This window comes from Dunckerocampus dactyliophorus, chromosome 6 (assembly GCF_027744805.1).
Source record: "Dunckerocampus dactyliophorus isolate RoL2022-P2 chromosome 6, RoL_Ddac_1.1, whole genome shotgun sequence".
NCBI classification, from domain to species: domain Eukaryota; kingdom Metazoa; phylum Chordata; class Actinopteri; order Syngnathiformes; family Syngnathidae; genus Dunckerocampus; species Dunckerocampus dactyliophorus.
The window spans coordinates 1,834,916-1,862,724 of NC_072824.1; the positions used below are offsets into that span (position 1 = coordinate 1,834,916).

A 27,809-nucleotide genomic window follows, 5' to 3' on the forward strand; every position below is an offset into this window, starting at 1 on the left:
TCATGTTGCTGTAGACTTGGTCCAGGATGTTATTTTCCCTTGTGGGAAAGCTCACATGCTGGTAATATTTGGGGAGGACAGTCCTGAGGTTACAGTGGTTGAAATCGCCAGATATAATGAATACAGCGTCTGGGTGTTTGGTCTCGTGTTTATCAATGATGTCATGCAGGAGGCCTAGTGCATTAGCAGTGTTAGCTCGTGGTGGGATGTAAACAGCAGTTAAATACACAGCGCTAAACTCACGAGGTAAATAAAAAGGTCTGCATTTCACCATCAGCAGCTCAATGTCCTGCGAGCAGTGCTTTTCCATCGTCTGTACGTCTGTGCACCACCGTTTGTTTATGTAAACACAGACGCCACCACCTCTGTGTTTACCAGATGCTAAAGTCCGATCTCCCCGGTAAGCAGCAAATGATTCCAACTGGATCGCCGAGTCCGGTATATCCTCCGTCAGCCAGGTTTCTGTGAAGGTGAGGACACAGCATTCCCTGATCTCACGTTGAGCTGTAATCCTTGCTCGTAGTTCGTCCATCTTGTTTTCAAGAGAGCGGACGTTGGCTAGCAGCAAGCTTGGTAGCGGTGGCCTAGTCGCTCTAGCTTTTAGCCTAGCATGCAGGCCGGCTCGCTTGCCTCGTTTACGCCTCGGATGCTTTGCTCGCCGGGTATTCAGCTCACCGGGGCCGCAGGCTGCTGCGTTCTCCCGGCGCAGAAGAAAGGCAAAGACTGAGAGGCTAAATGAAAGTTCATGGTGAACCCTGCCGATGTTCAAAAGTGTCTCCCTGTTGTAATGTACTGCGTGAGTGTGTTGAATGTCCAAAATGAACAATAAAATAGCAAAAAATAGAAAAACACGGGAGAGTGTCACAGAGACGTCTGCCACGGAGGGCGCCATCTTTGATCTTTTGTACAAAAATACAGTTTTGTGAAGGTGTAATTCTAGTCTATGAATGGAATGAAGCAGGGTGACAGTGTAAAGACAAAGTGTGGGACATGTGGGACATTTTTATTGCTGTAGTATGTACAAAAGTATGTTGTAAGGTGTTGTGGTGAGTATTTGTATTACAATTGATTACAATCCAAATAGTCACTAGACTTGGTCGCCTTCATCCCAGTCAAGTCCAAGAAAGAAGAAGCTGATGAAGGTGATGGTGGCATGGCAGTCCCGTGTTGCTGTGTTGTGTCATCCTGCGGTGAAAGCGATGAAAAGCGGTGAGGAATCTTCTATTTACAAGCAAACACCTTCTAAGCCACTAAAAGGCACCAAGAAGACTTTGGAAAGATTGCAGAATGATTCTACTCCAGCCATGAATTTCTTTTATCGTTGACTCCTGCCTAGTTCTGATTGCAGCAACGCATCTCACCACGTATGTGACACAACACAACAAGCACAACAAGCACAACAAGCGCTGATATTGCACACACACACACACACACACACACACGCTTGTGTAATCTATTGTGTACACAGAGCTGAATGAATGCACCCTCTCGCCATCATTGGGAAATTCTTTAAAAGCCTGAGAAAAGGTTGAGTAACGTCAGCGCGTGTGTGCGTGTGTGCGTGTGTGAGTGGGTGTGCGTTGCGTGTGTGTGCGTGTGGACCTCGGCCTCCTCAGCACATCGTGGAAGCAGGTCATGTTGCGGGGGTAGTGAGGGCGGAGTTTCGGTTGCTCCACACGGGTCACGCTCTCGCAACGACCGACACACGTTTCAACAAAGAAGGGTCACGCAATCGTACACAAATAAAGTTTGCTTTTGACACCAATAAACCGTACAAACACAGCATTCCAACAGTACAACAATGAAGTTCTAATGTTACACAAATAAAGCAGAATGGTGCAGGAACACGTCATATTCTTACAAAAATAAAATGATACTTTTGCTATAATTAATCTGTGGTTTTACAAACATAACATTATCATTTTACAAGGTTCTAATACTCTAGTACACAAATCAAGGAGGAATTTTACAACAACAATGTTAGAAAACAGGGGAAAAAATTAAGTATTTACAAAAATAAACTTTTAATTTTACAAGAATAAATTTGTGATTTACTTACAGGAATAAAGAAGTAATTTTACAAAAATAAAGTTAGAATTGTACAAGAGTCAATTCGTAATTTATTTACAATCATAAATTTGGACTTTATTTAAAGAAATAAAGTTGTAATTTTACAAAAAATAAAGTTACAATTTTACAAAAATAAGGTTTTAATTTGACAAACACAGAGTTATAATTGGAATAATAAAGGTGACATTTCACAAACATTAAGTTATAATTTTACAAGAATAAAGTTGTAATTTCTTTAGAGGAAGAAATTTGTAATTTTACACACAAAATAATGAAGTTACAATTTTGCAAAAAGATGTAATTATTTTACAATCGTGAAGTCAAAACTTTACACATTTTAAGTAGTATTTTTATGTAAAGTTACAATTGTACAATAATTCAGTTTTACAAAATTTTACAAAACTAAAGTTGTAATTTATTTACAGGAATAAAGTTGTAATTTTAAAAACAAAAAGTTGTAATTTTATAAGAAGAAAGTTGCATTTTTACAAAATATGAAGTTACATTTTTGCAGACTGCATAAATAAACATACCATTGATTGAGTCCACGTAAAAAAGTGACTATTATTATGCCTGCCACGTCATTAGTACAGTGCACGTGTACCTACTCAAGTGATTTGTGTGCCCAATGTTATGCAAAGAAAGGATTGCCTTTTACAGACAAAAAACATTTCAACCGATCACGTGCTTTGTCATCTGTGCAACTCACTGTAAACGGCTGGAATCAGCGACCTCTGCTGGATGAAAGACACATGACACACAAAGTCGTTTGTAATTTTGACCACCAGGGGGCGACAGAAAACCGCGGACGCATTGTGTCCATAAGGCACCGCATGTTGCAAACAGTTATAATAAATACAACCTTTTTTTTTAACTTCTTACGGGGTTATTTTTGGACATTTTTTATTTTTAAATGAATAAAATAACAGAACAGTACCAAAAATATGCCCAAAACGTCAAAAGAGTTGTTTTCAACCATTGAATTGTGGCAGTATGGATGAGTACATTGGCTTTATTTGACTTTTATTTGCGAAGGTGCTAGCTAGCTACCTGTATAGTTGATAGAGCTTTGATTTGTACATTGTGGGTAAAAAAAAAAAAGTCAAGCAGCGTCCTTGGTGCCTTTAATCTTCATTTAATCTGTTTGTGGTCTTCCCGTTCCGCTAAAGCCTACCGTCATTTTTCATCCACTGGTCCAACTCGTCCATCTCCAGCTCCAAGACGGAGGGCACGTCTTCTTCAAACATGGGCCTGACAACACAGCAACACACAAACTCGTCATACGCTGTATTGTATTTGATCAAGTACATACATGTACTGTACATGGCAGATGCTAACTCCTCGATACGCCAAAGTGCGGCCCGGGGTACGTTTTTACCGTGCAGCTCACTTGCGGTACATATCGGAGCCACACTGGATTGCTTCTTTGTTTCAAAATGACCCCCGCATGCTCATCCTGTATGAAAAGGCTGCGGTGGTACCTATAAAGCGCCACTAGGTGACAGTGTTGCTCTGCATTAGGTTCGTGTCTTCAAAGGTTGACTGGTGTCAGCATACAGCGGTTGACTTCTTTTTACACTTGTATGGAAGAACATCGAAAGAGATGGATTTTTAATGCAGTACGTACATTGGCACTTTCTCCATGCTGGACCCGTCCAGATATGGATCATCTTTTCTTGAATCTACAACCCCAAAAAAAAGGCACAAAAAGTCTGTTTTACTCATATGCTGCATAAATGCTAGCTAACGACCGAAATACACGCCAATGGCAACCTGTGCAATGTGCAATAAAGTTGGATTGAAAGCACTTTACCCTGATTGGCAGCCTCTTTACTCAACCTGCGTTTGAGGAAGAGGCCCAAAACGATGGTGGCAATGATGAAGACCACCAGCGCCACCGGGATGACGATGATGGGGAGACTCAGGCCCTCGTCTTCCAGAGGACTGAGGGTGGAGTCCGCATAGTTCATATCCTCTGTGCTTGCTTCTGGAAAACGTAATTAAATTAAAATATGAATTGAATAAAAATAAAATATTAATTAAATAAAAATAAAACCAAATAAAAAAACATTTAAAAAATAACATTAAATAAAATTAATTATATAAAGATAAAATAGATAAATAGAAACAAAATGAAACAAAACTAAAATCAAATCAAATAAAAAATGAAATAAAAACATCAAATAAAACAAAATAAAACAAAATAAAATAAGTCAAATAAAATAGATACATAGAAACGAAATGAAACTAAACTGCAAATAATATTGAATAAAGTCTTCTTTCTACCTGGACTGTCCTCCCCAGAACCAAGATCTTCTGCTTTGTCTTGAGTTCCAATCCACTCTGCAAAGAAATCAGGAAAATAGGAAGAATGTGTTCCGAGGTCAAACCAGGGCCATCGTAAAGCGCTTCATTACGGGCACATGCAATGTTTTAACAACATTCATGCAAGTGTCAAAAGAAGTTAAGCCCAGTCTTACCTGAATCTGTGCCACCCTCCTGGGTGGGGGGTGGGTCTAGCGTCGGGGGCACGTCTGGAGGAGATAACGTGGGCTCTAGAAGCGGGCATCCAAGAGCTTAGTTGTCACACATGCTCATGTGCTAATACCACACGGCCGCTAGGGGGTGCTAATGCATCCTCTGGGTGCGGACGACTTCCTGTTTGTTGGTCATGTGAACATTTCTCAAGCATAAAACGTCTGACCTGCGAGGACGTCCGTGTCGCCTTCCACAACTTTTTCCGCGTCTTCCGTCTCTTCGGCAGGCATCTCGCTTTCTTGGTCAGCAGCGCCATCTTGGCATGACACGACAAGAACGACGACAACACAGCTGCACTCAGCTCACATTGTCTTGGCGTGGTTTCAGTTCACATGCAGACTTTCTTAGCGCCTTTTAGATAGCTAGCAAACATTGCCAGCTGTTGGCCAAACCGCTTGTTGCTGGGCAGAATACACCATCATGACGACCAATGAAATAGGCCAATGAAATAACTCAACTAAAAAAAAAGTTTGTCATTTTTTATTTCTGCGTTCATCATGCAAAAAGACAAAAAGGTACAGTTATATGTCACACACACGAGGCTGTTAACTAGGGGCAGACAGCTATGTGCCCCTAGACAGAGTACAGCAACGTGAGGTTGGGCTGATTATTCCAAACACCACGCTTCAGTAAGTCCTCGTTTATGGCCGTCCATTGGTGATAAGGCAGTTTCCACAAAGTAAGCTTCCTCCGTGGAATATTCTGCTAGTTAGAGCACAGGAGCCCTGTTGACCTCCTTCTAAATACACTTTGAACATGATTAGAGCCCTCTAGACATGAAATAACACCCCTAGAGTCACCTTTACACTCCTATTGCCCAATATAGTAGACATAATAAGAGAAAATAAGACATATAAAACACCTGTGACGGCCTTCTAAATACAGAGAGAGATATATTTTAGCTAATTTTAGCTAATTTAGTCATTTATGCTGGTAACGCTTCATTTAGAAACAGCAATGATTTATTAATTGATATATACTTATTTGGAAAACCGTGACAGAGTGAAGCTGTGAAGTGGTTAAGGACGACTGTGTAAGGATTATGAGGCTTTTTTTAGCTACATGTTTTTTCCTGCTCGCGTGGCTTGGTGGCGAGACCACTTGTTGCTAGGCAGAATTCACAGGCCAACGCCCACGACTGCCCCATGAGACAATGAAAAAAAGAACTGAAGCCAAAAATGAAAAAAAAAAGTTGGCTTGTTAAAGAAAAAAGAAAGAAAAAAGGTACATGAGGCCTCTGGAAGGAGCACAGCAGTGAAGCTAATTCTTCAGTTTTTCTAGCTGAATGACTTGTTAATACACTTTGATTGTAGAATTGCAGCTCCAATATGTAGCGTTACCTTCGGCTGGCCTGAGGCATTGTGAGTGAGTGTGTGGTGAAGCTAGCTGCTAGCCGGCTAGTAGTTAGCCGCTGTGGTGTGGCGAGGTGTCACTACACCAGTAACGTAGTTCTTGGGCGTAACAATGTTCATAACGGAGTAGGTGCGTCCCATTACGTGCATTAATGAGCTGCCTCTTTTTACCTGTTTTTATATCTTTGAAAGGCACAGAAAAGAGAAAGACGTGTGTTCATGTCTCACACGAGGATTGTGGATGATGGGCAACATTCTTTAAAAAAAAGTGCACTTTTTCTTTAAGTTTAGAATGAATAAATTGGAGGCAAACTAGTTACCTTGCTAGCTTGCTAACGTTTAAAGCCGTGGCCACCTCTTGTGTCCCTGCAGCGATCCCGAAGCCTGTGCATTAGCAATGTGGTGTAAACAAAGAATAATAGGAGTGTAAAGGTGACTATAGGGGTGTTATTTCATGTCGAGAGGTAAAACCCGCAGTCATAAACAGGTTTTCTATGCTCAAACTACAAAAATATTCTATTTATTAACGTTGAATCCTACTTTGGGGAAATTCACGTATCAGGACTGAAGTGCTGTATTGGAAAGATGCTGGAAACATGTTGGCTGGGAGCTTGCAAGGCGACATCGCCATCTAGGGGCCTGGCATGCACATGACAGCCTGGTTTTGCCGTGGGATTCTGCCGAGTGGTGTGTGACAGTCAGCGCTTACAGGAAGTTACCACTTCTGCTTGTAGCTGCTGCCACAAAAATCAAAACGGTTGCAAAAGCGTGAAGTGGAGGTGCTCACCACAGGGAACATTTTGTCCTCGGGGCTAAAAACAATAAAGCTGAAAGATTGAGCTTAAATGTCCTCGTCTACTCTATCAGATATAGATCTTGATGAAAGTAGTCACTGTCAGGCACACCAACTGATGTGCGGTCCGTGTCTTTGCTGACACAGCAAAAACAACAACAACAACAAAAAAAACGTCCAGCATGCTTACCTGTCCCAGTCCAGGTCCCATACAGGAGCCACAAGAGCAGCAGGAACACCAGAGGAGGGGTGTTCCCCCGGGGGCCTCTCATGGTAGAAGGCCGCGAGGCGGACATGATGCCATCGTGTGCGCTTGTGTTGTGTGTACGCGTCTCACACCGCCGCCGTCACAGCATCGCACTTCCTGACGCTGCTTGACAGGAAAAAAGACGAGTCACTCGGGTGTGACGCAACACACTTGTACGTGTCACCACAAGTCTGATGCATGCGCATGCACATTCCTGCTGCAGGTATGCAGGGGGTGGGGGCTGAGGCGTCAGGACAATCTTTTTTTATTTATTTTTTTAAAAACTTTTTTTCAATGGTAAAAAATATATTGTTATGACATATATATATTTAAAGACAGTCATTGTGATGGATAAAGTTTTGTGTTTTAATTTTATTAAACTAACTTTGGTGAGTCCTGGCATAGGACGTTGTTGCTAGGCAGAAATCACAGGGCTCAATTATTTGTGCCCAATTGCAAGTTTTTTTTGTTTTTTTTTTAAGATTAAAACAAAGAAACAAAACACAAATCAAGGTTTTACAAAGTCCCAAAAATTGATGGGTAAAAAAAACAAATAAAAAAAAAAAAGGTCAGATGTTTGCTTGAGCTTGCAAAGGTTTTGTGTTATCTGGCCAAAAGTTGTGAAGCTACAGGATACACTTTCGGTCATCGCTTGCCTCCACATAGCGAAAATCGGCTGGAAATGCATAATTTAATTTCCAACATCAGCATTTCCGCATCCCTAACTGCACAACTGTAGAGATATAAAGTGATACTGTAACAACAGGAACACGTTTTCAATTCCGTGATGGTTATTCGACTTCTCTTTTGAAAATAAAATGCTAACATCCGGTCCGAGCTAATGTTCCTGGAAACACATCTCTTTCAGTACTGGCACTCCAAAGGAGATACATTGATTAGCCAGACATGGGATTCTTCCACTTGTGTGCACTGTTTGTCTTGTAAGGAAACACTCATATCACAAACTTAATGAATCCTCTGCTCTTAACTTGAAATTTCATCTCAAGTTTCAACATCCGCTCTAAACACGGAAGTACAATGCTTTGTATAGAGTTCAGTTTTTGTATAGAAATAGTTTTGCGTTCTCTTGCAAACATTCGTCCTTTTTTTACCCATCAATTTCTCTCCGTAAGGTTGAGATCAGCTACTTGGTCGTGATGATAAATATTTTATCATCATTTCATGATGAGGCGGATATTGTATTGATTATTTTCGGCGTTATTTTACATTCAAGTTAAAAAAATAAACATTAATGGCAAAAGTGTGCTGTTTAATGTGCTTGTACTGGTTCGCCGTTGCATATTTGTATCACGTGAATCAAAATGATAATGGCATTTTAATATTGCGTCCATTGTATCGCACGCAACATCATTTTAGTCCTTGTTATTAAAAGAAAACACAACTTAAAGCAAACGGTTTGCGTCTTTACGACGTCTTTACAGTAGGACTTTTCTATATTGACCTTTATTTTACCCGATCACATTTTCTAGACGTACAGCTTCCGCTTCCGGTCGGTTTTGTCAACAGTGGGCAGCACGAGTTACCCATCAGAAAAAATGGTAATGCGGCGTTAACATGCATTTAAAAACTATGTAATTATAAAAATAAGACGAATATATTTAATTTGACTTTAATAAGTGATTGCATTTTCAGCCGAAGAATCGGAAACAGAAGGGCAAACCTGCGGAGAAGGTTGTCCATCCGTACAGCAGGAAAGCTGCCTACTTGGCCAGCGAGGAAATACGACTAAAGAAGAAAGAAAGGTTCTTCCAAAGAAGTATATTTATTTTATTTTAAGTGCTGTTAAAAATGCTAAATTGTTTTCTGTTGCTGCAGACAGAAAATTGAGAAGGCAGCACGTCTGAACACCATTGGTAAGCTGGTAGTATAATAAAGTATATTGTTATTTCTTGCAATGCATTATGTTATGGTGTTATCTTGTCAAACGTAGGGGAGAAGCTGCTGTGGTTCCAGGCGCAGCTGGACCCGCAAAAGACCAGTTACACCAAAAAGGATGCTTGTGACATAATTGAAAGGTGAGCAGGACATCAAAACATGACCTATAACCAGACTGCCACTAAATGCGCGCATTTTGCCATGAAAATATGACATATTGCGAGTGAATTTTTCATCTGCTCGCGCATGTGCGAACAGATGAAAGTACGCATCATGTATTGAGTGGACAAGTGACCTCTCTTATTGCCGTGAGAATGAAAAATAGTTTGTGAAAGGTGGAGTCAATTGCAGACAGAAACAGGGTGGGTAGAGAGGACAGTTGCCATTTGTTGTTTGAGTATTGAGCAGAAATTCCGTGAAAATGAGAGGAAATTTGAATATTTACTTTGTAATGTAACCTTCAATGAATTATTAGTCCAAAAATATGCATATTGAAGCAAATGTTGTGTATTTTTGGCTCAGTGAACTAAAACTGTACAAGGAATTAAGAAGCCACATTAAAACTGTGTACTCTAAATGTAGTATACTACGTTGGCCACTAGGTGTCAGTGATTGTTTGATGAAACAAGCACAAGACTTGATCATCGTAACAACAGGCTTTTATTGCAGGTTTAAATAATCCAACAACAGGCACAATAATAATAACATAACAATAATAATCATCATGAAATAACAGCACGGGCTACTGTTGTGGCCGTAATTCAACTGAAACGAAAATATTTGCAGCAACACACACAAACATCAGTCTTATTTATGTCTTAAATGTCTTATTTTCTCTTATTATGTCTACTATATTGGGTAATAGGAGTGTAAAGGTGACTCGAGGGGTGTTATTTCATGTCTAGTGGGCTCTAATAATGTTGAAAAGCATATTTAGTAAACAGTTTTTCTGCTTAATGTCTTATTTTGTCTTATGTCTACTATTATACCTTATACTACTACTACTACTATATTAGGTAGTAGGAGTATAAAGGTGACTATAGGTGTGTTATTTCATGTCTAGACACTCTAATAATGTTAAAAAATATATTTAGACAGTTGTAAGCAGGTTTTTTATGTCTTATTTTCTCTTATGTCTACTATATTGGGTAATAGGAGTGTAAAGGTGACTATAGGGGTGTTATTTCATGTCTGGAGGGCTCTAATAACATTAAAAAGCATATGTAGAAGATCGTAAACAGGTTTTCTATGTCATAACTCCCGAAATATTCAATTTACTGTGTATAATTTGTGTGTGTGCAGGTACCTTCAGAGGTTTGATTCGGAGCTGGAGCAGATTGAGCTGGTGAACAGCATCAAAGGTCGTCAAGGTCGTCTCCACTGTGCCAGAGAGAGCACCATCAAGCAGAATATCGAGCGGGAGCGAGCGCAGTACGAGGGCGTGGGATTGGGTCAGTGTGTCCTCTTGTAGGATGGAAATGCTTCATCAATACTCCATGTTGTGTCTGATGTGCTTCTCATCTGCTTCAGAGATCCCAGACTTCATCAACACAAAACACCTGAAAACCTTCAGGTGCGTTCAATGACACTCGGAATGTGTCTACTTGATAGTGTGCACACTAACCCTAACCCATCATGAAGACATTTATTTGTTGGTGGCATCTCTGTCTTCACTTTTCTATTCATTCAAACTAGCAGTAATCCCTCATTATGGCAGTTAATTGGTCCCAGACCAATTAACGCGTTAAATGAATTTCCACGATATAAGAGTCAAAGTTAATAAATGGAATATGTTGGTAGGTAGAGTATAAAAAACCTGTCAAGTTTTAACATTCTTAGAGCCCTGCAGACATGAAATAACACCTTTACGTTCCTATTATCCTTTGTTTGCTCAGGCTACGGAATCACTGCAGGGACATGACATGTGGCGCTAGCATAGCAACATACCGAGCTAACTAGTTAGCTTCTCCAATTTACTTATTCTGAACTTAAAGTGTTTCAAACGGAGTGGGAAACAAGGACAAAAGACACAAAAGCTTAGTACATCCGTGGCATGTCCGTCTCGGCCAGTAGCCAGTCTCCAAGCAGTAAAGTTAATGTAATCATAACATTACTGATGCCTAGTCAGCACAGTACTACATATGACTTGTCTTTCAATATTTTTGACTAATAATAGGCCATAGTCAACCACCAGCCATCATTTATTAATGTTTGTTTGAAAAACAGCGATATAGTGACGGAGCGATATTTGAACCGGGATATAGCAAGGGATTACTGTATTTTGCTGGTATTATATCATTTATTTGGGGGGAAAAGGTGATTAAAAAAGGTTATTTTCTGCTGTGTGCAAGTGGAGCAGTTCTCCTAATGAGCCTTGAGGGGGCGCTGGGGTGACGCAGCTTTTCCTTCTTCCGTTCTGCAGGGAATGGACAGGGGACTTGAAGAAACTTCCAAATATTAAACTGAGAAAGGTCTCAAACAAAGGTGTGGAAGTGATGGACACGGGAGAGGAGAAGAACGATGCTGCTGAAGAAGAGAAAGAAGAGTTGGATGAAAAGGAAAAGATGTCTGACTCCAGTTGATTTTGTGTACATTTATTGCAAATACAGTAGCAGTCACAGGTTGGAGACACCTTCACATTGATTAGCTGGGGTAGGGGGTGGGGGTGTCTCCAAACCTTTCACCAGCAGATGGCGCCAGATGTAGAAAAAGTGGTGCCGTATATTTCAGGTGGAAGCTTCTACATTGCATTCATATTCCTTCCTAGACAGGAAAAGTATCCTTAGTAGATACCAAAGTGGTCGTCATGAAAGACTACATCTGGCCTTCACCTTTTAAAAGATTTCACAACGCCACAATCATGCTTCTAGACTCTTCTTTGGTGTTGGATTGTCCAGAAGAAACCACAAATAAACCTTACGTTATCTTTATGGAGCAGCAAATGACCTTTTCTTTTGCATTTCCTCATATAGTGGGGTTTGTTACCTAACTGCAGAGAGTACCAGGCGTTTACAAGCGGGTGGAGCCGCCACTTTTATACATTTATCATAAAATATATACTTTTTTATGGCTGTCAATTGATTGAACTATTTAATCACGATTAACGGCACTTTGTCCATAGTTAAGTCAGAATTAATCAGAGTTAATCGCAGACAGACCTTTTTACCAATACGATGCAGGGATGTAAATCTCTGGTAGACGATTGGATACGCATCTATACACACAGGTTACGACACCATTCAAACAGCATATCTTTTCAGAACAACAATCTGATATGATTCAATGCTTACGTTTGTTGATGTAGACATGATGTGCTGTCCTTTTTAGGGTAAGAGTATTTTCCTGTTTTTCTTTGTTATATTCACATTATAGTTCCCTTGTTTATCGTGGGGTGGGTTCCCAAAATAGCCCTCAATAAGTGAAATCCCCGAGGTAGCCAACTTCTTTTTTTTATTTTTTTTACAATGATTATATATGTTTTAAGCCTGTAAACACCCTCATCATACTTTTCTCTCGTTTAAACACTCTCAAAGAAGTTTCAAACCTTCGTTTGGATCTTAATGATCAACCTTCAGGTAGGACAGAAGAAATGATGAAGTTACCACGCGTATTCCACTCCTGTTGCAGTCCTCATTCAAACAAGATTCTTTTACAAGCTAGCCAGCTAGCAATGACACAGGAGACGAAGCGGGCGGCACGGAGATTGATTGACAATCGTCTACAGCCAATCAGGACGCACAAAACAATGGGCGGTGTAGACAAAACAGGGAAGAGAGAGAGACACTCAACTTCACACGATGCAATTGTTCTTAAAGGGAACAGCGCTCGTGCTGTAATAAAAAAAGAAGCGCTATAAAAGTTCTGCAAAGGGTGCACTGTATAATCTTTTGTAATGGTGTATGTTAAAACTTTTCATTGCAGTAGACACAACGGAATTATAACCCTTTGTGCGGTCCTTTAAATGACCCCTTGGAAAACAATTTAAGTCAGTACCCTTTCTGTACATTAGAGGCCGCCAGGGTGCACGGGTGAGGAAAGGAGTGTTACGCTCCAGGACAAGATTTATGCTGACTAAGCGGGCCTCAGTCACACTGTAGTGTGCGTGTATTGCACTGGAGAAATAACTGGAACGAAAGCGGTTGTGGTACTCTGAACACATTTCACGGAAAAGCCCACACTTTGCACTATAAGGCCTTTAGAATGTTATGGCCAATCAGAATAGCTGAAAAGGACAGCGCCTCCCCACGAAAAGAGTATAAAAGGTGATGTCTGGCTGGAAAGAGCTCAGTTGTCTGGCTGGAACAACTCGGATTTGGAATAAACTTTTTGGATTCCACCTGGAACCTTTCAGCGCCTCATTTGGACTTTGGATTTTATTTGGCTTGCAACACTGCTGAAATCTTATTGGACTTAGATTGTGGGACTTCGCTTGCGGACGTTTCTTAGAGAAAACTTCTAGTTTCTTCCAGAGGAACCTTTTATTTGGACTTCTATCATTTGTGAAGAAAATTACTGATATTTTTTACAAAATGGAACAACTCGATAAGAAACTTAAAGGACGATTTAAGCGCCTCTTCGGGCAGGCTAAGACGCTATCAGACGGCCCCAGATGCTCCATCAATGAATCTTCCATTACAAAATAAAGAAGCCAATTGCCAAGTGTCATTCTTAGAGTATTTTCAAATGTGTAAAAGAACACATCGTATCCCCAAGTATGCTGTAAGTGCAAAAAATGAATTTGTAAATAACTACATCAAATTTCATGTAAAGGGATATAAATTTTGGAAATATGGGCCATTGTTTTATTCCAAAAATAATATACAGTAAGAAATCCCAGAGTTTTTGCATGTTTAATGCGAGCGGTCCTTGAACGCGCCATCAAACTTTGTCCCACGCTGCACAGATGGACTACTATACTGTATTTTCAGCCTTTTTCTTTCAACTCATATTTGCTCCCAAGTGCTGATACTATGTAGGAATGCATCAAGGTAAGATGTGATGAGCTAACTGAGTGCTGACATGCATATTTGTTCTCTGAAAAACAAAGTCCAGGCTGGTACTGGTGGATGGTGGCTCTGTATTCATTTAGTGCTTTTAATTTGATGTTTTACACAATACATCATAAATAAGATCAATGAGATGGCTATCATGTACGTATGTTTTGCTGATGTGTTGAAAATCTTTCCCGGTGACTAGCTAGCGCGCTGCTAATGCTATTTCCATCCATCCTCGTCTTCAGTCATGCCGGTAACTAGCAGCTCATAACCCAAATTTTAGCTGCAAACAACTCAGCCGAAAGACGGCTCGCATCTAAAAAAACACTTTGGGATACTCGTATGCCAAGGTACCACTGTATAAATGGCAATTTAAAAAATACCGGCAGTGCTTCAATCAATCTCTCTCTACAATCTCTTTCACCACAACAGGGCGGAAGGAGTGAGTGTCCCGCCTTTACGGCATTACCTTTCACACAGGCATCATCCTGCCACCGTCTCTGGTCCCATACTATCTCAGAAGTGCCCCCATGCGGTGTCCGTACTGTTTATACAAAATGCCAGACTGGCTGTGTGAAAGAGGCTTTAAAAACACATTCAAGGTGTGTTAGTGCAGTTTGAAAAGTGCAAAGATGGTGTCAAAGTGTGGAAAAAGTCAGCCAAAAATGGTCATCACCAGCCTTGCTGGAACCGTTGGAGGCCTGCTCTTCCTCGCTCTTCATCTCCAGCCTCTGTGGCGCAAGAGCCCCATTGGTGCTGCTGGCCACACACACGCACACGCACAGTTGATGTGAGTCCAGCTTCAACTCCGTTTGTGTCACACGGGGTTCTGCATGGGCGCCACCGCCGCCTCCAGGGAGGCATCAGAGTCCAGGTGGGTCCCCGGGGCCGGGCCGACGGGAACCTCCACCGCCTCGCGCTTGCCGTTGGCCAGGCGGGGGGCGGTGGGCGGGCGGCCGTGGGGGTTCTTGTCGGGGCAGTTCTGCACGGTGATGATGCGGTTGAAGGCCTTGAGGCGGCGCCACAGCTGCAGGTAGACTTTGCACTGGATGTACATGAAGATCAGCCCCCCCGTGAAGCCGATGGCCACCACGATCAGCTTGGTCCAGAACGGCCACTCCAGCACGCCTGCAAGCACAGACGCGCTCTTTAGGGCAGCCTGCGGGGGGCGCCGTCAACCGCCTCGGCTGGTGCAAAGCTGTGCTTACCCTCTGGAGTATAGTACTTCAGAAGAGAAACCCTCCATAACTCCTCTGCAATCAACAGCATTCATTTCTCTTTATGGTCATGCAGTATATCACATATACTGTACATATATCACGGCCACGCCCCCTGGATTGGCTCAAACTGGCATCTGATTCTAATCAACTCGTGCAAACAAAGCGAATTTTCCAACCCACCTACAAGAGCTACAAATGTATCACCATGGATCCCAATTGGTTACGATACCGTATATGACCGTGATACATACAGGGTACATACTGTACATATTGAGTGATACAGACTACCTAGGACACCACAGGGACAAATCATCCTTTTCAATCATGGAACTCGCATCACTTGCAATTCATTTCTATGCGTCTATGAAAGGCACAGCACAACACGCAATCAATCAACATGGCATCACAACACACAGAGCAACCCTAAAACAGCAAACTAGCAAAAAACATTACTAGAAAAAACAAACAAACAACACACTCGTGATATTGTGACAAAAGGCCAATGGTCACAGAATATGGTCGGAATATTATGCTCAAAGAAGCTCAAGAGTTAAAAGTAGAGCTGCACGACATCTTGGGTTTTTCCAAGTGTAGTTTGTGCACACCAGGACGTACGAAGAACTTGAAGAAATTAGGATTTGACCAAGTGTACCTGTTGGTTTGTCCTAATGAAATATGATGACATTACTGCTACCACATCACTACTATCAGGAGAACCAGAGTATAGAGGGGTAGGGAGCCACCTTCTGTGGCCCAGCAAGGTGTACTGTGTTTGGGCACACGCTCCGAGCAGGCGGTGTGACGCCACGGAGGTCAGGAGAAGCGGAGTATCGTGTGGGAAGAGCTATTATTTATTTATTTTTTTCATAACACTGTGAAATTATTCCCATAATGTTTTGACGTGTGATATCACCTGACCGAATTTTCCAACTTTACTTTTTGTTTCGTTACTAATATTGCGGAACTCGCTATTATATTGCAAAATTGTAATATACATATTTTTTGTCATCATGGTAAAAAGTTTTAATATTAATATTGTGACTTCACTGTAATATTTCTACTTTATTCTGGTAAAATTACTGGGGGTTTTCCAATTTCTGCTATTTTTCTTGCTTAATTGTATTGAAAAAAAAGTGTCTACAGAGATCAGGAGAACCAGAGTACAGAGAGGGAGGCTCCATACGAGCGCGGCACAGCAAGGTGCACTGTATTCATGCACACGCGCCGAGCAGCCCTTGTGACGCCAAACATATTGCACTTTTCAAACGCTGCGGTGCTGGCGTTCCACGTGGCAGATAAAGTTCGTTGTGTGCTCGATGACTGTTTCCCTCTCATCGCGTATCATTTGGTACGTCCTTCCTCTTAAAGTGAATGTTTGTTTACAAGGGAGTTCAGGGGGAAAGGAGCGCTTGATTTGCTCACCCGCACAGGATGGGTAATCTCGCCTCACTGGAGCATTTTTTTTAAAAGATCGGTTATCTGAATTATTTTTAATGTTATGGCATTTATCGGTACGACATCATAATTCCCTCATATCATCCCCATAATCATCGTGCGTCCCTGGTTCAAAGAATACATTTCAAAAGAGAATATAGAAGAAAAAAAGAGTTGAAAAGCTGTAAGACAAAGTTTGGAATGCTAGTCGTGATTTGCAAGAAGTAAAAGTGTGAAGAAAAAGTTGTAATATTACAGGAAAAAAGCTGTAATGATCGAAGGGTAAAATGGTGACTGTAGGAACTAGAGATCGACCAATGTGCTTCTTTCAGGGCCGATACCGATTTTTGTCGTCAAGGAGGCTGATAACCGATATTTGCAGCCGATATTCATTTGGAGTAAAAGTGAAAATATTGGTGACACAATTTTAAATAATACACTCTCCAAAAGTTGACTTACTTTAACTCAGTGGTCCCAAGCCCTTTGCAGGGGTGTACCCCTTCTGACATGTACCCCCTACTCCTACACACTTCACAAACACAAACCTTTTTACTGTATCTTCATCCACTCAACAGAATGCATTGGTCCATTCATTCATTTTATAGTACTTGCAGGTGTACGTGTGTATTTTGCACGGTGACATTTAATAGTTTGACATGAACACGGATAAATAGATTAGCAATCATTTTACACATATTTTATTATGTTTAAATATATTTCCCACGATCCTTCATGGACAGAAGTAGGACGTTATTGGTGTCTTAAAGGGACAATGTCACGAGATCATCACGTGTAATTGCATAACTTTTGAATGAAAAGAAACAAAAGAACTTGACAACATCCTGTCGTTAGTGTTTTTTAGTGTGTGTGTGTGTGTGTGTGTAATTACTGCACTGGCGTACTTGCTGGGAGCTTTTTAGCTCCAGCGCTACGTGCTAGCACAACTAGCTCCGTAGCGGCAAGTCTCCAGGCTTAGCAGCACATACGAGTTTATTTCCCAATCCTTGTTCATGAGTTAGATGGATATTTTGTCACACTCCTATTTGTTTGCATCACTGGAGCAAAAAGGATGCTATGCCGCCCTTGTCTCAACGAGGTCGTCTAGCAGGAGAAACATCGGCTGCGGTGTTTGGGTGCGCCGCTCTAATTTACCCGTGTAGGTTTGTTGAACTTTGCGTCGCATAGTTCCGCTTTTCATCTCTTATCGGCCGTCGGATTAAAAAAAAAGGTGTAAAAATGACGAATATCGGCGCCAATTATCAGTCGATCCCAAATATTACGTGGGACAAAAGTCATAAAGTTCCTAAAAACTAATAAAAAAGAAACTGTTGAAAAAAAAACCCTAAATGGTACAAGGAACCAATAGTAAGGAACCAATAGTAGGAGGGTGTTGGCACACCAATTCCGCCCACTCTTACTGTAGTTAAGGCCTAGGCTACCAGCACTTATTAGTTCGCTGACGAAGCTCTTCGGATGAGGAGCGAAACGCCCGACACCTTCTTCACAGAAGTACAGATGACGTCTCAAGAAGCCTTTTCCTCGATGGACAACTCCTGTACAACTGAGAGCCTACACAGACGCCTAAATGGTACAAGAACAATGTTGTGCCATTACGTAAATAAATCTAAAACTTGAGGTTATGAGAAAAAACTCGAAAGGTTACGAGAATTAAATGGGAAATACGTGGAATGAAAACATTTAGCATGGAAAATGTCATAAAAATAAAATATTAGGAGAATTATGATGACATCACCTAAATACAGTTGTACCATGTTACCAGAAAATGTTATAATTATATGTGGGAAAAAAACTTGTGATTTACGACAAAAAAGGTACATTTTTGAGAGAATGGGAAGAAAGCTGTGCGGTGGGAGGGTTGGTTGTGGTGGTGTTGGGTGGGTTGGCGGGTGGCGGAGAGACTGACTAGTACTTTTTACCGTTCTTCCCGAGTTTGATCTCCTCTGTGGTTCTCTTGACCAGAATGTAGACGGACCACAGCATGCACACGATGGCTATCAGGTGGAACAACACGGAACAGAAGATCTTTCTCCTCTCGCTCTTGGACATGTGCAGCTTCTCCCACTGGCCAGCAGGTGGCGCCACACGGGGAAGAGAAATGACGTTAACGTTAACTTCTTTTTCTCTGCTGAAATGGTAAATAATTAAAAGAGAAGGCGGTTGGGTGGCACTGTCCATCTATCCATCCACCCATCTTCTTCCGCTTATCTGAGGTCTGGTCGCGGGGGCAGCAGCCCAAGCAGGGAGGCCCAGACTTCCCTCTCCCCAGCTGCTTCGTCCAGCTCCTCCCAGCGGATCCTGAGGCGTTCCCAGGCCAGTTGGGAGACATCACTTGCCAACGTGTCCTGGGTCTTCCCTGAGACCTTCTACCGGTCGGACGAGCCCTGAACACCTCCCCAGGGAGGCGTCCGGGAGGCATCCTGACCTCCTCATCTGGCTCCTCTCAATGCGGAGGAGCAGCGGTTCTACTCTGAGTTCTACTCTGAGTCCCAGATGACAGTGCTTCTCACCTTATCTCTAAGGGAGAGCCCAGCCACCCTATGGAGAAAACTCATTTCGTATGCTTGTAGCTGCCATCTTGTCCTTTGGGTCACGACCCAAAGCTCATGACCATAGGTGAGGGTAGGAACGTAGATGGACCTGTAAATTGAGAGCTTTGCCTTTGGGCTCAGCTCTCTCTTCACCACTATGGACCGATGCAGAGTCCGCATCACTGCAGACCCGCACCAATCCGCCTGTCAATCTCGCGTTCCATCCTTCCTTCACTCGTGAACAAGACCCCGAGGTACCTAAACTCCTCCACTTGGGGCAGGATCTCATCCCCGACCCGGAGATGGCACTCCACCCTTTTCCGGGCCAGAACCAGGAGGTGCTGATTCTCAACCCGGGTGCTTCACACTCGGCTGCGAACCGATCCAGTGAAAGTTGAAGTTCACGGCTCGATGAAGCCAGCAGGACCACATCTGCAAAAAGCAGCGACCCAATCCTGCAGACACCAAACCGGAACCTCTCAACGCCCTGGCTGCGCCTAGAAATTCTGTCCATAAAAATAATGAACAGAATTGGTGACAAAGGGCAGCCCTGGCGGAGTCCAACCTATCAGTGGAAACGGGTCCGACTTATTGCCGGCAATGCCAACCAAACTCTGACACCGGTCATACAGGGAACGAACTGCCTGTATTAGCTGGTCCGATGCCCCATACTCCCGGAGTACTTCCCACAAAATTCCTCGAGGAACACGGTCCAATGCCTTCTCCAAGTCCACAAAACACATGTAGACTGGTTGGGCAAACTCCCATGTACCCTCAAGGACCCTCACTGTCCACGAGGGAAAAGAGTGCCACAGCCATTAATTTAGCAGAGGGCGCTGGCTCACAAGCCAATGCAAACAACATTTTCCAGCAGGAAGATGCTTTGGAGGTCCAGCAGGTCCTCAGATTACCAACGAGTTGTTATCCAATGATGTCAATGTACATGGACTTTTAGTGTAAACAGGAAGTCATGAGGGGTGTCACCTGACACTCACGAGAGACGACACATGAGGTTGGGTCCCTCTTCCTGCCTCTTTGGAGGTGTAGGATAATATTGTCTTATGAACCTGTTAGCTGAGTGAGTAAATATTTATTAAAAGTAGATTATAGAAATACTGTTTAATTAATTTGTTAACTGAATGGAGGAACATTTATTTCATTATATTATAGAAACATAAAGATAAAGTGCATTCACATAATCAGCAGTCAGATATGGTCACAGAATGGGGCAACTGGGCCAAAGGTGGGATGTGCTATGCTGGGAGTGTGTGTTCCATTTTGTACAGAAAAAGATGCGGATGTGAGACCACGACGTCAGAAAAAAACACGAATCTCAGCTGTTGCTGCCACACACGCACTCAGATAAGGTATCTTGGCACGAGAGCATACGTCAGCCGCCTGGGAAAACACCTATAAAAAGCTGGGAGCCGACCACTAACCACTGGGCCACCGTGCGACCCTTCATTTTCATTTATTGTGTGATTAATTAATTTATTGATTGTCATCCCAGGCCTGGTGCCTATGAGTTTTTTTTTTCTGAAGAAGAACTGAAGGACGTATCAAATAAGGCCATAAAATGATGACATACAAAATTAAATGAAACTCATGAAAAAAGAACAACCAATTTACGCGGATACTGTAAGGGGCGTTGCAAGGGAGGGAGAGACAGGTTTGTAGGGAGAAGGAAGCGTCACTCCTTCGTTATCACTTTCCATTTCATAGGAGCAGATCCTTTCATATGTTGTTTTTTCAAACCGACTTTGTGCTCAACTGACTTTGTGCTTCTAAAGATCGATATGGTACCGATAACTTTTTTATATCTACTTTTTGTGTAGTTTGTGCACACCTGGAGGTAAGAAGGACTGGAAGAAATGGATTGGGCCTCCAGGGTTTCCCCTAGGATTTTTTTGAAGCTGTGGTGGTGGGCTAAACGTGAAGCGGACTGCCACCGCTGCTGCGTCGCTGTGGGAGGATTTTTTTTTTTATGTTTAAATTTACTGTCAGTAATAATGTAATAATCAGGGTCGTTTTCACAGGCTTGAACAACAAATGCATTAGTTCACTTTTAATGCCTTTCTCTCTGCCTTTTCTTCCACTCCTTATCTGTCAAGTGCCAACAGGGCAGACAGGTGATTCCGGTACATGTTTTTCAAAATAAATTGTAGTGAAACATTTTTAGGATATTTTAGAGATACTTTATTTCAAACTAATTGTGGTCAATATGTAAATATATATACATGTATCCGTACAGCACAGGGGTGTTCACACTTTTTCAGTCTGTGGGTTACTTTACTTAGATCTTGTTACGATGGTGTTGTCGCTCTGCTGCCGCTTGTGTGCTTCTGTCTGCAGTGCATCCTCAAAGGGCGTGGGTGGAGTCTCCAGCACACACCTGCAGCTAATTCCACCGGGTGCCTATATAGACCCAGCGGCAGCAGGAACTGGTCGCCAGATTGTACTCTTTTCTACAGGCACCGCTTCGTCCGGCTCCCTAACCAGATCCCTGGCTTTCTGGCTCACCATTGTTGTTATCTGCTACAGTGCTACTCTCAGCTACACTGACATTGTTCCTGCTCAGGTTTGCCTGCAGTGTCTTTAGTTTAATTCTAGTTATTTCCCTGTCAGCCTTCTGCTGACAGCGTTTTCTGTTTGTGCCTTCTTCTTAGTACCTTTTGACTTGTGTTGTACTTTTTCCCCTCCTGGGACACATTTTGTTATTAAACACCTTTGTTATCATCTTTTGGACTTATCTCACTGCGTTGGGATCCGCCTCTTTTGCTAATGGCTACTCCCAGCCCTGACAGAACAATCTGGCCACAGTGGATCCCGCGGAGATGGAGAATTTTCGTAGCGCCCTATCTCACCAATTAGACAATTAGGGCAATTAGTCGGCAGCCATGATAAGAAGTTGCATGATCTCATGGAGACTGTTTCTGCCCTAACCCTGGCTGTAGGAACAATGGACCAACGTTTGGCCAGAGTGTGCCCACACCTGCCGCATGAGGACGAGGCTGCAGCAATTACCGCTAGCTCTACCCCTCTGCCGACGCTGACTTCCAACCCTAGTCGAGAGCCAAGTATTCCCCACCCTCCTCGTTTTTCTGGTGAGTCCCAGTCTTGCAAACAATTCCTGCACCAGTGATCCCTAGTGTTCAATCAACAGCCAACCACTTACAGTTCGGACCAAGCAAGAATAGCTTTCATCATGAGCCTACTCGCCGGCAGAGTCGCTGCACGGGCCATGGCAATTGGCAGGTCGATACCAGTCGCATGCACCTCCATGCCCACCTTTTTGGCTGAAATGAGAAGGGTCTTCCATCACCCAGTACACGGAAGAGAGACAGGGGGCCGCCTGTTAGAACTCAGACAGAGGGGGCGCACCGTGGTGGATTTTGCCATCGACTTCCAGGTCATGGCGGTTGAAAGTGGTTACACTGATACTGTCATCCTCTGGGACATCTTCCGTAAGGCCCTCAATCCCCGTATCAAAGACGAGTTAGCGGTTAAGGACGACACAGCGTCACTTGACGACCATAAGATTGGACAATCGCATCAGAGACCGTGAGAAGGAACACGCCGAGGAGAGGAGGTTTGATACTCGCCCTCCTACACCGCGACCAGCATCAATTCTACCGATGGAGAGGACCTGCGCTCCGTTCACGCCCATGGATATCGACTCAGCATCGACAGAAGTCCCGATGCAACTGGGAACACGCCGTCTCACGCCAGTGGAAAGGGCTTGTCGCCGCAGGTTGGATTTACGTTTGTACAGTATTGCCTGGATCACCGGCTTCAACGGTGTCCCGCCAGACCAACACACAGATGAGGATCGACCTCGGGATCGGCCGAAAGCTTGTCGTCGGTATCAGGGATCGATCAACCCATAGCCGGGGGTCGTCCTTCGGCCAGTGACTGTGAGTTTGTGACCAACACTAGCTCCTCGCAGAGTGACACACCCCCACACAGACTACAAGTCCGTGGAACTATCATGGGAGGAGGGAGTAACATTCAGATCACTGCACTCATTGATTCTGGTTCGGACGACTGTTTTGTGGACTCTGTATTTGTGAAGAAATTTAATATTAAGGTAGTGGAGCTCCCGTCCCCTACGGAGGTGCACTCCTTGGACGGTCGTCTCTTGACGGCGGTTTCTCACCAGACCGAACCCTTGTCGCTCCAGTTGTCGGGCAACCATTTTGAAAGCATTCGCTTCTATATAATTCCGTCCCGCTCTGCCCCGGTTGTATTAGGCATCACATGGCTCAAATTACACAACCCATCTATTGACTGGAATAAGATGCGCATTATTAACTGGAGTCTGTTTTGCCACGCAAATTGTTTGCGCTCCGCCATCAACAGCTCCGCCATCCGCCTCAACAGCTGTTGAGGAAGAGATAAACTTAACGGGGGTACCCGGGGTTTACCATGACCTTAAACAGGTTTTTAGCAAGGACCGCACCCAAACCTTACCCCCACACCGTCCGTATGATTGTGCTATAGAACTTTACCGGATGTTACACTACCTAATGCCAAACATTATAATGTTTCCGCCCCAGAGCAGCAAGCTCTTAGAGATTACATTTCCTCTTCCCTCGCGACGGGATTCATCCGCCCATCTTCATCTCCCCTTGGGGCGGGATTTTTTTTTGTTACCAAGAAGGATAAATCATTAAGACCTTGTATTGATTATAGGGGGCTCAACAGCATTACTCTCCGCAACCGTTATCCCCTCCCGCTTATGGACTCCGCCTTCTCCACTCTGCATTCGGCCCAAATATTTTCCAAATTGGATCTCCGTAACGCTTATCACCTGGTGCGCATTAAAAGGGGACACGAGTGGAAGGCCGCATTCAATACCCCGTTGGGGCATTTCGAATATCTTGTCATGCCGTTTGGGCTCACCAACGCCCCGGCGGTTTTCCAAAACCTGATTAATGATGTGCTTAGAGATATGATAAACCGTTTTTGTTTTGTCTATCTTGACGACATTCTTATTTCTTCTAGGAATTTACAGGAACATACCCGCCATGTAAGACTAGTCCTCCAGCGACTACTTGAGAACAGGTTATATGTCAAGGCTGATAAATGCGACTTCCACGCCACTTCCGTGTCCTTTTTGGGGTATATAGTGGAAAAGGGCCAGCTACGTGCCGATCCCACTAAGGTTCAGGTGGTGGTCGATTGGCCAACTCCTAAAACAAGGAAGCGTTTGCAGAGATTTTTGGGCTTTGCTAACTTTTACAGACGATTTATTCGTAATTTCAGCAGCAAAGTTGAACCTCTGACCATGCTCACATCCTCCAAAATACCATTTACTTGGACCCCCAAGGCGGAGGAAGCATTCAATTTGCTTAAAAGACTTTTTACCACCGCGCCTGTATTAATTCACCCTAATCCTGCCTTACAGTTTCTCGTTGAGGTCGACGCATCGGATACAGGAGTGGGAGCCGTCCTATCTCAGCGGTCCCCAGTCGACCAGAAACTTCACCCGTGCGCATTCTTCTCGCGTCGCCTCACACAAGCAGAGGGCTATTACGATGTGGGCAATAGGGAGCTTCTGGCCATCGTTCTCGCGCTGCGGGACTGGCGTCATTGTTTGGAGGGCACAGCCCTTCCCGTCATGGTCATCACCGACCACAAGAACCTCGCCTACATCAGGACTGCTCAAAGGCTCAACGCTCGCCAGGCTCGTTGGTCTCTTTTTCTCACTCGCTTCAACTTCTCCATTACTTACAGACCCGGCTCACGCAATACCAAGCCTGATGCGCTGTCCAGGACGTTTGGTACCACGGAGGAGGAGACGGCTCCAGAAAGTATTGTACCTGTGGCTCGGGTGTTGGGGGCCGTCCAGTGGGAGGTGGAGAGAAGGGTGTCCAAAGCAACTAGCGGAGTGGAACCACCGGAGGACTGTCCACCTGGAAGGCTATTCATGCCACAAGGCCTTAGGTCGGAAGTAATACAATGGGGACACTCCTCTAAGATGACCTGTCACCCCGGGGTCAGACGCACACAGTCGGCGGTGGCACAGAGGTTTTGGTGGCCTTCTATGACGGCGGACATCAAGGAATTCGTCGCGGCCTGCTCTGTCTGCGCCAGAAGCAAGACGTCTCATCGACCACCCGCTGGATTTCTTCAACCACTACCCATCCCGTCTCGCCCGTGGTCCCACATCGGCCTCGACTTCGTCACTGGATTACCATCCTCCCGAGGCAACACCGTCGACTTGACCATCGTGGACCGCTTCTCTAAAATGGTCCACTTCATTGCCCTGCCAAGACTACCTTCGTCTCTGGAAACTGCACGCTTATTGGTGAGACATGTGTTTCGAATTCACGGCATTGCACGTGATATTGTATCCGACAGGGGGCCTCAATTCACCTCCCGTGTGTGGAGAGCCTTTTGCAAGACTTTGGGAGCATCTGTCAGCCTATCCTCAGGCCATCACCCACAGACCAACGCCAGACAGAGCGGGCCAACTAGGACCTCGGAGCGGCGCTACGCTTTGTTTGCCACCAGCACCCGTTGTCGTGGTCCTCCCACCTCCCCTGGGTGGAATACGCCCACAACACCCTTCCCAGCTCAGCCACACGTATGTCACCATTTAAAGTTGCCTACGGTTACCAGCCCCTGCTGTTTCCCTCACAGGAGTCGGATGTAGCCGTACCATCCGTGCAGGCCGCGCCCAAAGAGTCTGGAGAGAGACTATAGCTGCACTTAACCCGACCTTTTCCAATCGACGCCATCATCAGCTCCTCCTCCGTCAGGCTCAAGCTTCCATCATCACTCAAGGTACACCCAGTATTCCACGTCTCCTGCCTCAAGCCAGTTTCCTCCAGCCAGCTGTGCCCGCCGGCCGAGGCGCCGCCCCTGCCGCGCATGATCGATGGCCAGCTTACCCAGTGAAGGCTCTTTTGGACTCCCGCAAGAGGGTTAGAGGGTTTCAGTACCTGGTCGACTGGGAGGGGTACGGTCCTGAGGAACGTTCCTGGGTCTCCCGCTGCTGTATCCTCGACCAGTCCCTCATTAGCGACTTCCACCGTCTCCACCCTAGTAAGCCAGGTAGGCCGCCAGGGGATGCCTTATAAGAGGGGGGAGGACTGTTACGATGGTGTTGTCGCTCTGCTGCCGCTTGTGTGCTTCTGTCTGCAGTGCATCCTCAGACGGCGTGGGTTGAGTCTCCAGCACACACCTGCAGCTAATTCCACCGGGTGCCTTTATAGACCCAGCAGCAGCAGGAACTGGTCGCCAGATTGTACTCTTTGCTACATGCACCACTTCGTCCGGCTCCCTGACCAGATCCCTGGCTTTATGGCTCACCCTTGTTATCTGCTACAGTGCTACTCTCAGCTACACTGACATTGTTCCTGCTCAGGTTTGCCTGCAGTGTCTTTAGTTTAGTTCTAGTTATTTCCCTGTCAGCCTTCTGCTGACAGCGTTTTCTGTTTGTGCCTTCTTCTTAGTACCTTTTGGCTTGTGTTGTACTTTTTCCCCTCCTGGGACACCTTTTGTTATTAAACACCTTTGTTATCATCTTTTGGACTTATCTCTCTGCGTTGGGATCCGCCCCTTTTGCTAGTGGCTACTCCCAGCCCTGACAGATCTACCTTCCTACTATAGACATAGAGAATACTGTATACACTGTATATCTATACTTTACTGTATTGTATTCATAAATATTAGTATTTATGTACATTGTACATGTATGTCAGGGGTCCACACAATCAAAATGATCTACCTCTTGCTATAAAAGATATACAGTAGCATATATCAACTATTATACTCAATACTAAGGATTAGTATTTCACATTCACAGTTTCAAAGTTTACAGGTCATGAAATCCTTCAGCAATTCCCAATTCAAATCAATATGGCAATAAAGATAATGACAAATACTGTAATTCCTCAATAGTTGTGTACAGTTGTGTGCACACTCTGCATGGGTCCACTGTGGTGAAGAAGGAGCTAAGCTCTCAATTTAGCGGTCCATCTACGTTCCTACCCTCACCTATGGTCATGAGCTTTGGGTAGTGACCCAAAGGACAAGTTGGCGGCCAAAATGAGTTTTCTTCGTAGGGTGGCTGGGTTCTCCCTTAGAGATAAGGTGAGAAGCACTGTCATCCCGGAGAAACTCGGAGTAGAACCGCTGCTCCTCCGCATTGAGAGCAGCCAGATGAGGTGGCTCGGGCATCTGGTCAGGATGCCTCCAGAACGCCTCCCTGGGGAGGTGTCCTGGGCACCCGTAGAAGGCTTCAGGGAAGGCCCAAGACACACTGGATAGACTATGTCTCTCAACTGGCCTGGGAACAGCTCGGGATCCGCCGAGAGGATGGATGGATGAGTCATTGCATAGTGTATGAAAATATGAGCATTTTGAAAGGTTTTTTTTAATGGTTGCGTCCCTTCTTTGCGGTTTTGCACCATTTGCTGGGTGGGAGTCTTGGAAGGTAATGGGATGTACGTGTGTGTGTGTGTGTGTACCTTGCGCAGTGGTTTGAGTTTGGTCTCCATGATGAAGTCGAACTTGCAGAGTTCACAGCAGCGCGTATCTGATGACTTGATCCACTGGTAGAGACACGCGTGGTGGACGAAGCTGAGGCTGCCCGTGCAGCGACACGGCATGATGAGAGGACACTCCTCATCACCCTCGCAGTGGCAGATCCTGCACACACACACACACACATATTCAGCAAACACCTTGTGTGTACGCGTGTCTGTGG

General features: G+C 44.2%; 3 protein-coding genes across 12 annotated transcripts in view; 1 reads left to right on the forward strand and 2 right to left on the reverse strand.

Moving 5' to 3' along the window:
- Positions 1-989: 989 nt before the first annotated feature.
- tmem154 (transmembrane protein 154) lies at positions 990-7,149 on the reverse strand. 2 transcript variants are annotated; one of them, XM_054779243.1, is made up of 8 exons: positions 6,944-7,149; positions 4,775-4,864; positions 4,551-4,625; positions 4,357-4,413; positions 3,884-4,054; positions 3,698-3,752; positions 3,245-3,321; positions 990-1,185 (listed from the first exon to the last, which is right to left on the reverse strand). In XM_054779243.1, the coding sequence occupies exons 1-8, from the start codon at positions 7,047-7,049 to the stop codon at positions 1,181-1,183; spliced, it is 636 nt and encodes a 211-aa protein (XP_054635218.1). In that variant the 5' UTR covers positions 7,050-7,149; the 3' UTR covers positions 990-1,180. The 2 variants fall into 2 exon arrangements, with proteins under 2 accessions (XP_054635218.1, XP_054635217.1); XM_054779242.1 differs by having other exon boundaries at positions 3,884-4,057; positions 6,944-7,143.
- Positions 7,150-8,409: 1,260 nt separating this feature from the next.
- On the forward strand, positions 8,410-11,847 carry tma16 (translation machinery associated 16 homolog). The gene is made up of 7 exons (XM_054778469.1): positions 8,410-8,559; positions 8,654-8,763; positions 8,837-8,874; positions 8,952-9,036; positions 10,199-10,347; positions 10,427-10,469; positions 11,319-11,847. The coding sequence occupies exons 1-7, from the start codon at positions 8,557-8,559 to the stop codon at positions 11,476-11,478; spliced, it is 588 nt and encodes a 195-aa protein (XP_054634444.1). The 5' UTR covers positions 8,410-8,556; the 3' UTR covers positions 11,479-11,847.
- The window catches only part of marchf1 (membrane-associated ring finger (C3HC4) 1), a 39,243-nt gene continuing 22,912 nt past the window's right edge, over positions 11,479-27,809 (reverse strand). For 6 of the 9 annotated variants that reach the window (XM_054778466.1, XM_054778461.1, XM_054778464.1 and 3 more), the window contains 4 exons: positions 27,571-27,751; positions 18,482-18,626; positions 15,099-15,143; positions 11,479-15,018 (listed from right to left, as the gene is read on the reverse strand). In XM_054778466.1, coding sequence (XP_054634441.1) covers positions 14,708-15,018; positions 15,099-15,143; positions 18,482-18,626; positions 27,571-27,751 — 682 coding nt within the window. In that variant the 3' untranslated portion in view covers positions 11,479-14,707. Of the gene's footprint in view, positions 18,126-18,481; positions 18,627-27,570; positions 27,752-27,809 lie in introns of all 9 variants that reach the window. The other 3 variants (XR_008570640.1, XM_054778467.1, XM_054778468.1) reach the window with 3 other exon arrangements.